Here is a 17,679-nt window from a genome sequence, read left to right as displayed (position 1 = left end):
AGTATTTTTATCTTTAGCTGTGATAAAATTTTTGTAATAATAATTTTAAGTTATAAGTAGTTACGGTACTGATCCTAGAGTTTATATACAATGTGTATACGGATATAGTTAAATACAATCGGTACATTTTCCGTGAAATAAAAAGCTTTCTTAAAAGAGCTTTTACTGAGAGATGCAAAACAAAAAACTGTCAATGCGCGTCTCATTAAAATCTTCCGTTTCTTTGATTTTGTCTAGAAACGGTCAGGTACAAGTTTGTATGAAAACGTCTGCCGTCCTTTGAAGGTTCGCTAAGGACTGGCTGCGATGAGCACATTCAAATTAAAATAACACCCACCTTAAACGCGTTTCTTCTGATTGAATACTTGATTTTTTTTCGCTTTTTACTTTTGAAAATACATCGCACTGAGTCTACCAAGAAATTGCCAATTAAAATTTTGAGCGTTTAATTACAGGTCCTCTAATGTCAAGGTCCCCGAATTTTTATCGGCTATTGCAAAAAATTATGCTTTGACTAAAACTAATAACTATAATACTGTAACTAATGCACATAGTAATGCCACCGAAAATTGTGATGATATAGATATAAATCCTTTTATTTATAAGCGCAGTAATACTTTTTCATGTTCACAAAATTATAATATTTTATTAAAAAAGAAACAAGTCCCCAATCTACGTTCAGATGGAAATATGCACCCCGGAATCTATGAGAATGCAGCAAATTTAAATAATCATTCGGACCCATCATTGTCGTTAAATGATATTGATAACGTCAATGCTAAAAAGAAACCAAAACCATTACCGAAACCTACAAGCCGGGTGTCAAGTGAAGAACATATATATACGAACGATGTTGTCTCAGACAATAACATTGATCCTACATATAATGAACAATTTATATATGAAAATGTTCCTGATGAAATCAAAGTGCAAATGAGTCTCAGTGAAAATGCTAATAATAAGTATGTTAGTATGGAACCGGTACCTAATCTTCCCACTTGTATTTTTTCCGCCAATTATGTAAAATTTGACGGAAAAAGACGTTCATCTGATGCATATATGATTATGGATAAAGGAGAGACCTCATCGGCCTCGAATTACCACAATCGAGGAGATCCTGGCTGTGTTTTTGAACAAAATGGTGAATATTATAAACATTATGATTTAAATTTCACTAATGTGCTTAATCATGAGTATCCATTTGATAGGACAATCAAAAAATTTGAAAGATTACCCTGTTATTGTCATGAAGATATTAGGAGAAAGAGAAAAAACGTTCACAAGTCATCAGAGAATTTTTATAGTTACGAAAGTTTAAATAAGACTAACAATGAGAGTAATATAGTGCGAGGTGAAAAAGAGAAAGTTAAAAAGTTATCCCTTGACAGCAATATATTAGAGGATATGAGTTTTGAACCATTTAACAAAAAGTCCGAATCAAATAAATCACGTAAAAGTAAAAGTATCGTTAAAAAGAAAATCAATCAATTAACGTTATTACTAGCTGACTGGAGTGTTTAGTGACGTTATCTGTATTAAAACTTCCTAGTGTCAAAGCTTTCGGTGGCGGTAGAATAAGATTAGTACTAACGTTTTATATCACTTAATTTTTTATAATTTATTTTTTGTTGCTTTATATGTTTTACAGGAAAAAAGCACCAGAGACCCAGAAACATAATAACTTAAATGATAGCCTATTAACACCATCTTCATCTTTTCTAACCAAAAATTCACCTCAGAGTTTTGTCAAAAAGCTTGCTTCAAAATGCTTAGGCTTTAAGGCAAAGTTTAACTCTGCTCCTAACATATCTAATCCTGGGTTGGAGTCGAATATTGATGCAAAATTAAAACATTCCGATTCAAAACATAGTACCACTTCATTACATATAGGTAATAGTAAATTTTTCAAAATATTATCAAAAAAGGAGGAATCTGGTGACATTGCTTGTAATGATGAATTTGACACAATTTCGTTAGATAGGTTGGGTACTTTGAATAGAGATTCAGCAGTTAATAGGAGTAATAGAAGTTGTCCTGGTTTTAAAACATCCTTACCAAATATATCAGAGAATATTGAATTAAGTGATTCTAATGAATCAATTTCACATAACGATGCTGACGGAGACTTAAACTCTCATGCTAAGAAAAATAATAAACACGTAACAGAGGCTATCAATCAAGAAGCCAAATTGAGTATATTTGAACCTCGACAGAATAGTAAAAGAATATCTATAGCTTCTAATATATCTACTGATTCTGCAAATTTACTAGTAAATGAATGCTATGTGCCCTACGAATTTTCAGATAAAAACTCTAAGGAATCAGAAAGCATTGTATCAATTCCTAAACCACCTCCAAGGCATAATTTAACAAACGTAGTAGAAAATAACGATTCAATTTACGAAAATATTACACCAGAAAATTCGAAAGTAAATCGTCCTACTCCAGCGGTTAGAACGCATATTCCACCAAAAGCTCTTGTTGAAGAAGATCAAAAGAAAGTATTGTATGAAAATGTTTCTGTGAAACCGGAAAGAAAAGCCCCCGATCCACCGAAACGATCTTTTATATCCACAAATCCTACGTCGAATAATTCCTCACCTAGTGTGAGCAGGTCTTCTACTTTGTCTTCAGACTCAACGATGGACGAATCTTATTTAGAAGATATTTTGCTTTCTGAAAAGTCTAGATCCTTTAGGCACGGTAAAAAAATGTTAGTTCGCAGAGAATCAAGTAAATCTATTAATTCTATTAATAGGGCTCAATCTAATGCATCCGATTTTTCTGATGTGACTGCAGCTAGTGCTTTAGAAAATGTTGATTGCAGTGACGATGTCGATGAAAAATCAATATATCTTACTATGACCGGCACTTTACCTAACAAAAAAACTGAAAAAGTTAAAAAGAAGGTCTTATTTCGTCACAAAACGTTTACCAACATAGAAGTAGACCGAAACTCTATTAATAACAATATGTTCATGAAACGCGATTATTCATTTCTTAAAGAAACTTTGGGTAATTATCACATACGTGGAACCGGTCACTGTATTTATCAGGCTCCTACAGTGCAAGAGTTTATCTATATTTTTAATAGAGACACACTTTATACTGACGTAGAACCATTTACTAAAGTCCCAAATGATAAAAGAGAAAGTTATTTTGAAACCGGAATATGCTTTTGTAAGCCGCGACCTCCAAAACACCATACTAGTGCCGAAGATCTTCTTGACATACCAAATCCAGACTTTGATGAAAAGGTCACGATCGACATAGATGCAATTAAAACGCAAATGGAATTCGTTTCTTCATCATTTCGATGTTTTTGCGATTCTGGAATATGTTCACTGCATGCAAGTAAACGTGAGTCGCCTGCAGAGCTAGTGGTAAAATTCTCTGCGATAAAGAAAAGTATATCAACTCCCGATATAACTTTAGTACCTTATAAATCTTCTCCTTCTACAACAATACGAAAAAGTTGTCTAGTTAAAAACAAATCAGTTCCATCTTTCGAGGAACCCTATGCAGTCGTTGACATAAAAGATGTTATTAACAGAAAAGAGTATAGTATAGAGAATAAAGAACCGCAAATTGAATATGAAGCAATGTCCCCACATTCTTCCTTGTCATCCACTAATCGACCGTACTCTATCAAAGACATATCGGAAGTTATTTCAATAAATTCTAATTCGACGTTGACCAGCGCTAACAATTCTTGTGCTTCTGATTCTATGCATTTACGGAAATCAAGCTCCTCTGAACATTCTGGTCACTGGTCATTACAGTCTTGTAACTCAAACATCACTATCGTTTCTGACGCGTCTTTTAAAACGTGCTTGGAAGAATCAGAGGATTCTTCTTCAGATGGTACATTACATTCAGATGAGGACACTTCTGACGCGGAGACTATTAAGTCAGATGTTAGTACAACAAAACGTTCTTGGGTTCACAGTAGCTCTTTCAGATTTGGTAACAAACAAAAAAATGATGATACGATTGATGAAGAATTCGTTTCTGCGGAATCTTCAAAATTCGAGAGCGGCATAAGTGTTGGTTCAGTGAGTTCCTCATCTGAGTGTGAAGATAGTGGTGCGAGTGGTCCGAGGAGCTCGGTCTCTAGGGGTTGTGATGTGTCGCTTGATGCTTCGCTTTGTTCGGGGATTGGGGATGTTCGCAGCGGGTCTGGGAGGCGAAGATGGGAGGAAATGGAGGGCACCAGCGAGGGCGATGCTCTCAGCATCTCCAGCGCGGCGTCGAGCTGTGCTCCGCTACACTTGGCGCACCACCATGAATATAGTAAAGTTTCGGTAAGTTAGTAAAATAATGTTAATTATTCATAAAATATTTATAATAGTGTTTTAATAGAAATCAATAACATTTTCTGTCTTATTCATTGTTTATTCCAATTTCTTATTCATCACTTGCATTTGCCTATATTATTATATTATAATTTTAACAATATTATATTATTCTTGTATTTAAAAAAATATATCATGAGTTGACTTTGTAGACACAACGACCCACCCATGACTTCGCCGGTCACGCGACCACCTTGTAAAGATTAGTTTTTAATGGAACCTTACGTGATTATTTAATGAAATATTTAATTTAATTGTTAGGCGCAGCAGTACTATGTGAGAGTATTACAAAACGTTGTTAACTAACAATTAAAACGTCGTGAGAAATGTATTAACACCATTGAATTAATTCTCGCACATGGCACACTCGTCTGTCGTCACTTGTGGAAGCGGATGTCGTAAACCAAGATTTAATATCATCAATTAGTTGACTATTTCATCTGTACCCCGTCGTATCGTAGTAAGCTCGAATTAAAATCTACCTTTGCTCATTTATCTTATTTTTTTAACGTTTTCGTAATAAAAAAGTGTTATTTAAATGTTGTTTCGCATTAAAAACTTCTTAGGTTAAACGTGTTGCGTGCACCGGACGCGCATCACATAAATTATAATTCATTTGCAAGTTTTTTTTATTTCGTTCTGCCTGCTGTCAAATGTCTGTTTTGCTACAAATAGAAGACTTAAATTTCTGACTTTTATATATTCTATTATATTATGGCTTCGAAGTTATGCGGCGTCGAGTTTCGTCACTTAACTCGCAATGTCTAGATTTTGATGAACAGCAGAGATAGAGTTTAATATGAAAATATTAAATAATTAATTTCCCAAAGTGGGAATCGAACCCACGATCATCGCGCTTACAGTCACACGCTGTGCCACTACATCACGACGGCTTCTAAAATAACTATCATCTGTTCTATTAAATGTATAGTACTATCATCTGTTCTATTAAATGTACATGCATAGTTCTAGTACCAGATTAACCGTAATCATAAAACATTCCCACATGGGCACTGGATTTTGTACGTAAGAATTAGGATGTCAGTCGCGCCGCGAGTGTGATCGCAGCACGCGTTTGTCGTGCACATAGTGTTTGTGTTCATATTGTGTTAAAACTCTCTTTACTGTGTGTTGTTTTGTGTTTAGTTTGTGTTGTGGAAGAATTTCGTGGATTTTGTGTAAGGTAGCGTACATTTTTTAATATTTTTAGTAACTTTTTTGAAGTATTTATCAGTTATGTAATGATGTTTTGATTGGAATACAAAATTTTGTTGAGAGAAATACAGATAGACACAAAAAAATCTAGACCAAAATAGGTACTTGCCGGTGTGCTAAATGTCAACGTTAGTGGAATCCTTTCTATAATTAATTTTAGGAATTCACTAACGGTCCCGCAAGCTCTCTTTGGAATGATATCAACATAGTTTGCATGACGGAAATAAGTCATTTGCATAAGCAAATATTTTTCTATATCTATATATAAATCTAGGATTTACTAGCATAATAAAGTGTCTTGGGGTTCAAATTCTAAATCGCTGTTAAAACACATTCATTTAGTTAAAAGTAACCATATTTTAAAAAAAGTATTAATTAAAAATAACTATTACTAAAACAATGATGATAAAAATAACCTATGCAACAGTTTAGTAAGACAAAAGTAAGATTATTATCATGTCAAGGACTCAATAACCCAATTTTCTGTTTCACAATTTACCATATGATCGATACTTGCAACAATCTGTCAAAGAACAAGAGATCGGAATAGATTAATTAAATACGACTAGGCAAGCGTACATTTACTGTATTGTACTTTTTACGTTATCAACGTATGGTCTTAGCGTTACTAGTAGATGTTGGTGGGTTCGAGTCCCATGCTAAAAAAATATTCTATTTCAGTAGGCAAGGTAGGTAGGTAGGTTTCGTCAACCAATGTATATATAAGGTCTCTAAACGAAAATAGGAAACGAATTTGTCATTTTTATCTTTGGAACGTTAGAAGAAGTTGCAATATATTGAAACAATAATACTATATCTTCATAGATTATATTTTTTATAAAATAGGGTCACGATGTTTCTAATAAATGACCAATAACTTTACGAATTTTCATCAATATAGCGTTTATATAGAATTTCAGATATATCTTCGTACAAAAATATATACTAAAAACGAAATAAATTGAATCTTCGACTATATCGAAATTCATTCTCTTATCATTACTTATTCTATGATTGCTAAATAGTGGAAATCTACGAAAATAGGATTTCACGGACTTATATTTGGCTGTTGGCCAGCAGTACCGAACTATGAAATGTGTGTGTTTATAATATAACGTGGTCTATACTGGAGGTATTTTTTTACATATTTGATAATTTTAGATATTTAAAAAAAATTATTAATTTGTTTAAATTGATTAATTTCTTTATATATATATGAAGTAGGCTAATGAGAGATTTGCTTACCTTCCAGGTGACAGGAGATATAATTATTTTATGTATTAAAGAAAAATAAATTGTTACCTGTCCATGTAATTATTAATTTTTACTTAATCTTTGTCAATGTAATTGCAATTAGGTTGCACAATTGTTTGTGTTCCCATTCATACACCTCCATTCTTCACCTTTCGCCAAATTCTGGACGCATTGCGTGTTGAGTGGCAGAACTAAACCCCGCCCTTTATAAGCAGCAAATGGAAAATATCAAATATTCCTAATTAGTTTCCTCAAGTGGAAACCGAATGCACAACCTCTTGCTGACTACGGTATTCAAAATTAACCACAATCGACAGATAAAAATTACTTCATCGACATTCAGTTTGACCAGATGTGTTGTGGATTGCGCGGCTAATGTTCGCGCTCACAGCCGAATGATGCCGCGCATTTGGGTCAGTGGGACTCGATGAGATACACATTATATATATTGGATTACAATAAATTAAAGTATACATGTATTTATTGAGGTCAGTCGTAGCGCAGGGGCTGGGTGTCACTGTAAACGCGACGGTTGTGGTTTCGATCCTCATTCAGAGGAAAGAGTTATTATTTATTAATATTTTAATTTCTTCGCTCTGGTGTCGAGGCAAAACGAGGGGTTGAGTTCTGCTACTTAACACGCAATACCTCGAACATTTGGGCGGAAACTGGGGTACGGAATGTTATACCATTAGATTTCCTCTGCCTCTGCGGGATACATGCGTGGAGATGATTTTTTATATACCTATTGCAATATAATTTTAACGTTCTATCTGCTAGATAAAAATTCTGATTAGTATATAAATATAGTCTTATATAATGTCTATGTTCTCTCCTCCAATTTGAAAATAACGAATATTAAATGTATTCCGCAAAAAGATATAAATATACATTGTTAACATTTTATATATGTAAATTTACAAAATGGAACAGTACAATTAATTTAAGGTTACAAAAAACTTTTATAATATATCTTTCAAAAATATTTACGAATCGTTTAATAATGTCTATAAATTTTGAAGTATTTACAAGAAAACTTCTTTAAAACGACGTTACAACAATTAGTTAACTTTACAAAATAAATTCACCGTATCGTTTACGCTTAATATCGCTCTTCAACGTTCACACAAATCACTGGTGTTTCGGTCGCGATGGCGCCGTATTAATTGCATTAAGAAAACGACGTCTGCGCACGCGCATCTGATTTATACGAGTGCACCTCTCTTTGATGCACGTTGTACTAAAATGTCCTTGTGTTTGCGGAAACAGATGGCATAACTGGTCTGTTATTTTAAAAATATCCAGTTAAATAAAATTATTATAAATATCTTTTCTTATTTTAAACATTGCTAAGCGCTTAATCATTATTTCATATTTCACTAACATTGAAAATATTTAAAATATAAAGTCTTCTTATGGTAAATTACGAACATGCCTACCACCACTAGTACTATTTGACACACTAGATGATAACTCATCTTGCCACCGAATTTTCGAGGAGTCACTTAACACGTTAAAAAGTCTGCGGCAAGTAGAGAACGGAGTGTTTTACCACTAGGTTCCCTCTGCCTACCCTACTATATGCGTGAATACAGGGTGAAGCTGAAAAAAATATATATCAACGCTTAATCTAAATAGATTTAAGAGAAATTTGTTGAGAGCCTGTATAATGTCTGATAAGCTATTATGTGGAAAATTGTCCATTCAGCGGCCGGCTGCTGCCAATTTAGCCCTCATCCGCGGCTCAATATTAAATTACTTGGACCTCTCCGCATTCTATTAGGTTCGAGTTTAAGGAGGTTGCGAAAGCGGAAATGTTTATCAGAGTTTATTAATAAATGTACTTTAAATAGTTCGTAATGTTACGTTGTTGAGCAGGTCATATTTCTTTATTACTACCTACTGATGACAAGCTTCGTCGAATCCCGCACATAGCGGGGTAGGCAGAGGGAACCTGATGTTGACCTGTAAAAGATCACTTACAATCCTAAGGCCGCCTTGGCACTATATCGATTTGTTATACCAATTATGTATTTATCTTTGTGCAATAAAGTCGTTTTGATTTAATTTGATTTGAGGATCTCCGTTCTCCATTCTGTCGGTTTGAGATTTTTGTCAAAATATGATCAGCTATTAGTAACGGCCAAAATATAAATTCAAAATGCCATAATTCAGTTTAAAAACCAGAAACGGTCATAATTGGTCATAGAGTTAGCTACATTTTACACTAGTTACACATCTATGATCATCATTTATGTTCAACCTTTCCACCTATTCGTAAATCACGTTTCGAGTTTAACTTAAACAGTGTCTTGGACCGAACACACTGTTCGCAATCATTGAAATTCACAATTACGCAATTGTGAGCACTTATCTCGGTCCTCTAACGACAATGAAGTCTGCTATAAATAGGCACGGTTTCCTTCTATTTCCCTAAATTGCTTTGTTCTCGGCTTATCTATTTGCAATCCTTACGTGGAATCTATTAGACCATATTAAGCAGCAGTTGTCTTTAAATATGTGAAAATGTTTCACTTAAAGTTGTTTTTTTTTTATTATCTACTAAATATATATTTTATAATATGTACAATTAAAAATAGCAAAGTCCAAGGTTGGGTCGTTGTAATTTGTTTGACTATTTGTTTTTCTGAAATTACCTTCACTATTACCTACTTATCACTCGTTACGAAGTCTTCATTAGTCTATCATTTACAGCCTACCCCCCCTAAGAAGCCTCCAAGGAGGAACTTATCAGTTTCCCCCACCCATGTCAATTCTCCATCTTCCGGGTACAGCTATGAGCTGAGAACCCATGCGCGGAGCCAGGACGACCTGGATGAAATACAGGTGGGCTTTTAAAAAAGACCTTTTCCTTTTGTTATAAATTATATTAGCATTAATGAGCTATTATTAATTTATAAGTATCTATTGGCTGAATTATACTATTTTGGATCAAAACCGTTCTGTAATAGCAATATTGTTGTTAGACCTTAGCATTATATTAAATTGAATATTTATAATTTAAATAGTATTTTTTGTTTGTTCTAGGGTGCTAAACATTACCTCAAACACGGCAGATCTGTGGATCAATACGTCGACACGAAGCTATCCTATTCAGAGTACGAGGAGAATCACAACTCACCTAGAGCCATCCCAGTTCCAAATCCTCGGCCGAGCTTAAAAAATCGTACGCAACCGGTAGCCATCACGGCTATGTACGAAAATGTTGTTGTAAAGGAACAAAATCCTCGCAGGAAATTAAGAAGAAACACATTCGGCCCTCAATACGAGAATTACGAGCCAAGAATGGATAAAAGGGTTAGAAAATACTCTAACCAAGAAAGATCCTCTATGGAAAGTCTGTTGGATGATCAAATAAGTCCGAGCGATTGTGATCGTTTTTCCGAAGCTCCTAAAGTTGAAATTCCCTTGTCTCCGAGTCATTATGAGCAACCTCCAACTCCTGACCATCCTCCACCGTCAGCGAAACAGGCGGAGAACAGCATCCACGAAAGAATAAGGCCGTTGAGTCAGGTTAGTCCTGATTGACATTTTAAGCTCGAGCTTTCCCATTATATTCTAGAGGTACATCACTTTTGCATGCTCTTTTGAACTTATCTATGTATGTATACTAGAATGTCTTACTTATTTTTAATTTATTTTTCCTGTTAATTCGCTCGAGAACAAAAAATATGGTAATATTTTTTTTTATTTAAATGTTACTGTGAATTCGACATTTACTTGGTTTCTTATAATACCAAAGTTGTTCTGATTATGGATTTATCACAAAAAATATGTTTAAAAATCTCTACTTTAAATTTGTATCTAATTTATGTATTACAAATAAGTAAGCCATATTAACTAACCATCACAACTGCTACTAATACTTTGTTCTTGTTCTCGTCTTATTAATTATATAAGTAAAGCGATTACAAATAATGAAGATTATCGGCATATATATATTTTTTCATATTTTTATTTGCTCAATTGTATAGTTTTTTTTATTGTTAACTTGCAATTTACAATGAATACGGATATGAAATTAATAAAAAATCGATAGTTTATTTTTTTTAGCTTCTAAATGTATTAGTATCGAATATATCGCAATGTCCTACAATTTATGCATGTAATCAAGCATGTCAAACAAACCAACGCATATCTTTCTCAAATTTACTTTTATTTTTGCAAATTTCAGCTTATTATGGAAGTTGTAGAAGAAATAAGAATTAGAAAAAAAACGCAAGACGATATTGCGGATAGTTGATGCTTTAGTATTAAAAAAGGGTATAGTCCGACATAAATTTTTTGAACTATCGGAGTTACACGCGCTCCCTATTTAACCCCCGACGCAAAAGAAGGGGTTATAAGTTTGACTTGTCTGTGGGTCTGTCTGTGACACTGTCTTCACATACTTCATAAAGTATTTGTCGGGCTATAACTATGATATAATTGTGATTTAGTATTCCTTATGGTGCTATACGAACGAAACACATTTCGTTCTTGATTTTGTAAATAGATTTTATATCTGCTTCCTCTTTATTATTATATAAAGTTGATAGTTTAAGATTTTTTTAAATACTTTTTTACTATAGAAAATAGTATTATTTTTTATGAAATTGTTTTGTGCTATATAGTTTATATATTTAAGCTTAACAGTTTTTATATGGTCAAAACATTTTCATTTAATTTTTGTTTTATTTTATATAATTTTAGCCTACATGACAGTATCGTGAGTAGATTACGCTAGTTTTAAAGGCTAACAAATTTTAAATATAAACGAGTCAATACTAAAATTTTAATTAAGTTTAATTATTTGTTTTTCAGAAAATATCTTTTTCAAATAATTTAATATGATAGTTAAATAAATTTAAATATTTTAATTTTATTTAGCTTATATTTTTTAAATGAATTTATAATTTTACTCTAATTTGAACTCGACTTGAAAATCAATACATAAAATATTGATAAATTGTTTTACATCATGAAAATTGCTATAAAAAGCCGATTATAATAAAATTGTTATAGAATATGAGAAAATTATAATTTTTATATGTAAGGCTTGTATTATTTTCAGTTTTATTTCAGTTAATAAAATAAATATTTTTATTATGACCTTTATGTTGTTCTTTTTATTTATACCTTTTTTGTAGTTTTTTACCTTTTGTTTAAAATTTATATATGTTTTTATTGTTTTATTGTATGTATCATAATTTATTTTATAATTTAAGATTTACTTTCAATAACTATAAGTCTCTTTTTTACGGTTTATTTAAAAGAGTGAAGTTTTTTATATAATGTAGAATTCCCTTACAAAAGTCAATAAAGAAAATTTTACTTTTGAAATTCAGACTCTTAAAAATATTTAATTGAACACGTGTTTCACGGTTTTTTAGAATTTACCCCCGAAGGGTGCCAATAAGGGGTTGAAAGTTTATATGGAAAAATCTTTAAATCGCCACCGAATGTTATAATTTGAAATTGAGACTCTTAAAAATATTTCATTGAACACGTGTTTCATGCTTTATTAGAATTCACCCCTAAGCAATAAGCAGGCGAAGCCGCGCGCGTTCGCTAGTAAGAAATATTTGGCAAGTCTTGGTAATTTTGATGACAATGAAATTCAACATTGTTGTTGTTGAAGCCGTCGTAGCCCAGGGGACAAAGGTGGGACTGTAACGCGACATTTGTGGGTTCCACCCTCCACTCGAGGAAATCAATTATTATTTGTTAATATTTTCATACCTTCGCTCTGGTACCCAGGCAAAAAGCCTGGCGTTGATTTCCATCACTTGACCCGCAATGCTTCGAAAAATTCGGCGGAAAGTGGGGAACAGACTTTCATATAACTAACTATATTCCCTTTGCCTGAAAAAATAATGTTAATCAAAGTTTTGCACAATCCGGTTTCTAAAAATACGGGTTGAAATTAAAGAACTTGCTCTGTAAAATACAATACACTAAAAAATCTAGAAAACTTGTTTTTTTAAATAATATCTTAATATAAAGAGATTTTTTTTATATTATGGGTAGTTTGTGTATAATAGTCGAATGACCACTCAGCCAAATAATATGAAAATCACAGTTCTAATTATAATAAAATAATTAAATAAATAAACTTTATATATATTTTTCTTGAATTATATCTTGTGCGATTTGCTGTTCATTTTACCTATATTTTCAAATTCAATAACATCGAAGTGCTCCATAGTGTATATACCTCCACATTACTCATTTTATATAGAAATAAGGGGTCACAAGGGGACTGTAAAACCGACTAGTCAATAAAAAATTATGAATCTTACATTTTAAAATGTGTCTTAATAGTTATGAAAAAATATAAAACGTATATTTTTTTATTTCTCGAATGTTACTCTTTTAGGTAAGTACGTACATTTATATCGAGCATACGTTTAATGATACGCCTACTTAAAGTATATAGCAATTCAATACATTGTGGCAATGCATATTCATTCTTTTCTTCAGTTTAATTTTTATTTTCCTGCTATGGTAGACAAACTGCATTAAGTTCTACCTATCTGGGACACTTAACACTAGGTCCCCTCTGCTTAACCGAGGGCATCATCGATCTGCATTTAGTTCCTTCACTCATAATATTTATATGTATAGGGATAATTGCAGAATATGTAAGGTAAGTAAGAGCTTGTTCACCATTTTCTATTATTTTATTTATGTTTTTATAAAGTTTATGATAGTAGAAATTATAAATAATTTATTTATTACTTATTCTAGACAGGTAATAAGGCTACGTTTAAGATAGTTAATAGAGATTTAAAAAATAATATGTACATTTTCATTCATTCATTCATTTATGATTATATGTATGTACGTTTCCGTTGAACTCTATACGATGGAATATAAAGAAATTAATTAAAATGCGGTACATTGCCTGCCTTATTCTTTCAGGTTCAAAAGCAACAAAATTGATGTTTTACGTAACGAAGCAAAGAGTACTTTGCTATAAGAATTTATATAACTATGTAAAGTGAAAGAGCGGAATTAAAAAAAATACATTTTGGAAGAGAATCTAGATTTATTTTACGTTAAGTAGGTACAATAGGATTGTGTAATTTACTAAAACATCGTGGCGCAGTGGGACCGCGGTGTTTGTGGGTTTCGATTTCCATTCCAGAAAATGAATTACGTATTTATAAAAGTTAAAGAAAGACTATCTACAGCTTTTTAATAGTATATCTACTACAGCTTTACGAATTCATTATTTCAAGATACTATAATATAGCAAGGTAATCTTTAGTTCGAATCAAACTACACAAATAAGGATTTTAACGGCTGTAGAGAAAATTCCAACTCTAACTTAGGCCCAAATTATTATTCATATTTATATACATACGTTCTCTAAAACGTAATACGGTTGTTCTCATACAAAATTTCCTTCTACCAGGAATATAAAAGAAGATCAATGCTGCGTGACAGTCAGACAGAAACGGAAGTTATTCTACTCCGAGCGCCGTCAGCCGTGTCAGTGGCAAGCGGTGCCACCGACCGCAGCACCGACTGCGTCGAGGAGTACGTGTGCGATGTACCTTTTGCTGGTGAGTTCTAGATTTAAATTAATAATGCAATTAACATAACCTTAAAATTTGTTTTCTATACAAATATCCACCTTGTGTGGCTAGACGAAAAAACGGCATTAATTTAAAAAGTGTGCATTAAAATATTGTATCACTCTCCTCAGTCTGACCTTCAAACGGCAGAAGCGAGAAATTAAAAAATCTACATAAAAGAACCATTTTTCAATTTAATATATAAAAGTGGCATTTCGATCCCCCGATTTCCCAATTCCATAGTCGATGTTTAACTTGTAAATATGGTACCGAGCTGGCAGACTGTAAACAGTAGCAAAAATTCGGTTGCCAAATATTCTACCAATATTTGACGAATACGCCGGTTTCATTTCGTTTTCACAAAGCACTTTTGGAAGTCCGATTGTTTTTCGGTTGTCTCTGTTTTCATATTGATATAAGGCACAGTGTATTGAATGTATATCGTGCGGCCATTTAATTTTTATTTAAAAAATAAATAATATATCTCGAGATTTCGGCGGAAAGTGGTGAACCGAAATGCGGTAACGGGAACGGAGTGTCTTAACACTAGGATCCTAAGTTCTTTCTATATATAAATATCTTTCTATAGATACAGCGGAAAACTAAAAAAATATTCTTATTACTACAATAGATAGGTAAGCGTTTTCTTTGCGAAATAAAACAATAAGTTTAGTGGTAGATGAAAACTTTTAGTTACTTTTATAGTTTAAGAGTTAAATATTGTAATAAAAACGAAACGTAATAAATACTATACAAATGCTTGTGTAAACATAACTCTCCAAATACGTATGTTTCATTATAAAATCTTAAATAAAAGTATCTTTGCGTTTCCCTTTAACGTATTGAATTGAGTAACAATGGAGAACGGCGCAACGGTTTCTTCATATTTATTACTGTGTTTGATCTTAGGAACGGAGATGTAAATTAATGTTTCAAATAACACCAATTATTTTGAAATATGTTTGTTGAATGTAGGGTATAATTGATATGGAATATATATATATATTGTAAAGAAGAGGCCAGTTGTGGCGCAGGGCCACGAGCGTGCGACTCTAAGCGTGACAGATTGTCAGTTCGATTCCCACTTCGCAATGTCTCCAGAAATTGATGGAAAGTGCGGGATTCCGCGTGAAGTATAAAGAGTTGTCTACAATATGAGAATGATATTAATTCTAATTCTATTTTGGAATCTCATTGTATCTTAAAAGATTTTCTTTTTATTAGAGGAGGCACAAATAAAATCATTATTTAAAAAATATTTTTATAGAGCGAAAAACTCTATTTCCCAGAAAATCCGGTAATACATCGAACATTGGTTTTTGTTGTCCTGCGTAAACATTTTGACAACTTTGACTCGGGTTACGGAAATGAACGTATTTTAATTAAACTTGACATTATTGTTCCAATGAGATATGATTGCGTATAGACAGACTATTGCTGTAAACGCGATGGTTGCAAATTAAACCACTGTCAGAGGCTTCATTGTATTTAATAATAAATAATAAATTAATAGTTTTATTAGTCCGCTCTTGCAAGACAGAAGATGACAATGAGTTCTGCCAATCCCCAAATATCTCAAATTTGGAGTGAGAGAGAAAACAGAGTGTCTTGACATTATCTATTCTGCTATCTGAGGAAATGTGTAAGCCTAAAAATATTAAAGTTCAAAGACCGTTTACGCAATCTATATTTGAGGTACTCGTAGGTATTATGAGAAGGCAATTAATTTTTTACTAGCAATGAAAACCATATTTACCGCTTCTATTCGTAGTAATAAATACTTAATGATCTTACGCCATGAGATTATGGTCATTATTAATGTTATTAGAAGTAAACCGTCTTACAAGTTATATTGTAATTTAGAATTTGATATCGCGATAGTTAAGTTATTATCGTCCACGCGATTGTTGTGAGTTCCAATCTAATTTCACGATATATTGGTTTTTAGATCACTGTGTGGATTCGATATCCACTCGAGGAAATGACGATCGTGGTACGACCACTCAATATGCATCTGGAATTCAATCCTAAAACTAGCTTCTTTACTATGCGAAACCCAAAAAATTATATTTATATTTTCCTAATCTGGCTTGACGAATTACGAAGAAAGAACTTTATCTGGTCGGACTGTAAACCTAGTGGTTGGATTCGGATGAAAAGTAGAAAACGAAGTGTCTTAACACTGGGTTTGTCAACCTGCTATGCGATATAAAACGTAAAATTAAAAAAATATACTACTATATTTTTGATGAAATCGCGTGAACAATGTAAGCAATAAACATAATACTAATATAATATGAAATTTGTTTTGATTCTAATCAACTCGACTAACCGCACTATTACCGTGAGCAAATTATAGTGGTTTTGAACGTCCGTCCTTGCCATTTTATATAAATGTTCTGTTACAAAATTGAGAATTTATTTATGTATATACCTACCATATTGTATGTAGGTATTACATGGCGGCACAAGCCGGGCTCATTTCTAGTGCAAAAAGATATCGTAAATTAAACTTAACTAATGGTAATTATTAATTCGTATATAAATCTAACATTTGATTAATGATTATACTTGCCTTGATAAGAGTATAACCACAGCTTTCGTATTAGAAGTATTAGAAGTTTTTTATCCTCACTGCGTTCTTAACTTTCTGTCTATTTATTTTAAATGAATTATGTGGCGAAACCTAACGCCGCATTGTGTCTAACTTGACCAAACCGTTGAAACCCCCGGTGGATACCACAAGCATTGCATGTCCTGTGGAACAACATCAAAGCCTTTATGAAAACATATATTTCTTCTATATTTTTTTCTTTAAATAATTATTAATACGTAGCTACGTATGCGAGTATATATTGTAGGATATAGTCGTCAACCTTGTTTGAACGGTAAATATATTGTTAGGAGTATGATAATTAAGAAAACCAGCTATGTGATACGAAAACCGCATCTCAAAAGCCACAGCTTCCTCATAGCTGCGATTTACACGTTGAAACGTATTAGCTGGATAACCACAAACCTTCTATATGTATATCAGAATTTATATTAGAATATTGTAATTAATAACTATAAAAATGTATAGTATACCTACTCTACATAGTACTACTCTAATATATTGTTAAAAATAGTGATTTTACACTAATCATCCCAACAATATCACTTTACGCTCTAAAATAAACATGGCAAATACGGAACGGAAAAAACTTTTAAAAACTATAGGTTTGAGCACTTATTTTTGAGCACATATTATTATTTCTATAAATATTCACAAA

The 17,679-nt window shown here is 32.5% G+C and overlaps 1 protein-coding gene across 6 annotated transcripts in view; it reads left to right on the top strand.

Annotated features, from left to right (window-relative positions):
• LOC146533117 (uncharacterized) overlaps positions 1-17,679 on the top strand; it is a 97,345-nt gene that overhangs the window by 19,772 nt on the left and 59,894 nt on the right. For 4 of the 6 annotated variants that reach the window (XM_085196836.1, XM_085196837.1, XM_085196835.1 and 1 more), the window contains exons 8-11: positions 1,649-4,304; positions 9,540-9,671; positions 9,873-10,358; positions 14,245-14,395. In XM_085196836.1, coding sequence (XP_085052962.1) covers positions 1,649-4,304; positions 9,540-9,671; positions 9,873-10,358; positions 14,245-14,395 — 3,425 coding nt within the window. The remainder of the gene's footprint in view (positions 1-1,648; positions 4,305-9,539; positions 9,672-9,872; positions 10,359-14,244; positions 14,396-17,679) is intronic. The other 2 variants (XM_085196839.1, XM_085196838.1) reach the window with 2 other exon arrangements.

This window comes from Heliconius melpomene, chromosome 13, assembly GCF_056956725.1.
Source record: "Heliconius melpomene rosina isolate 202511_hmr_F chromosome 13, ASM5695672v1, whole genome shotgun sequence".
Classification (NCBI taxonomy): Eukaryota; Metazoa; Arthropoda; class Insecta; order Lepidoptera; family Nymphalidae; genus Heliconius; species Heliconius melpomene.
Note: the sequence above shows the minus strand (reverse complement) of the source record. Positions and strands in the feature narration are given on the sequence as shown.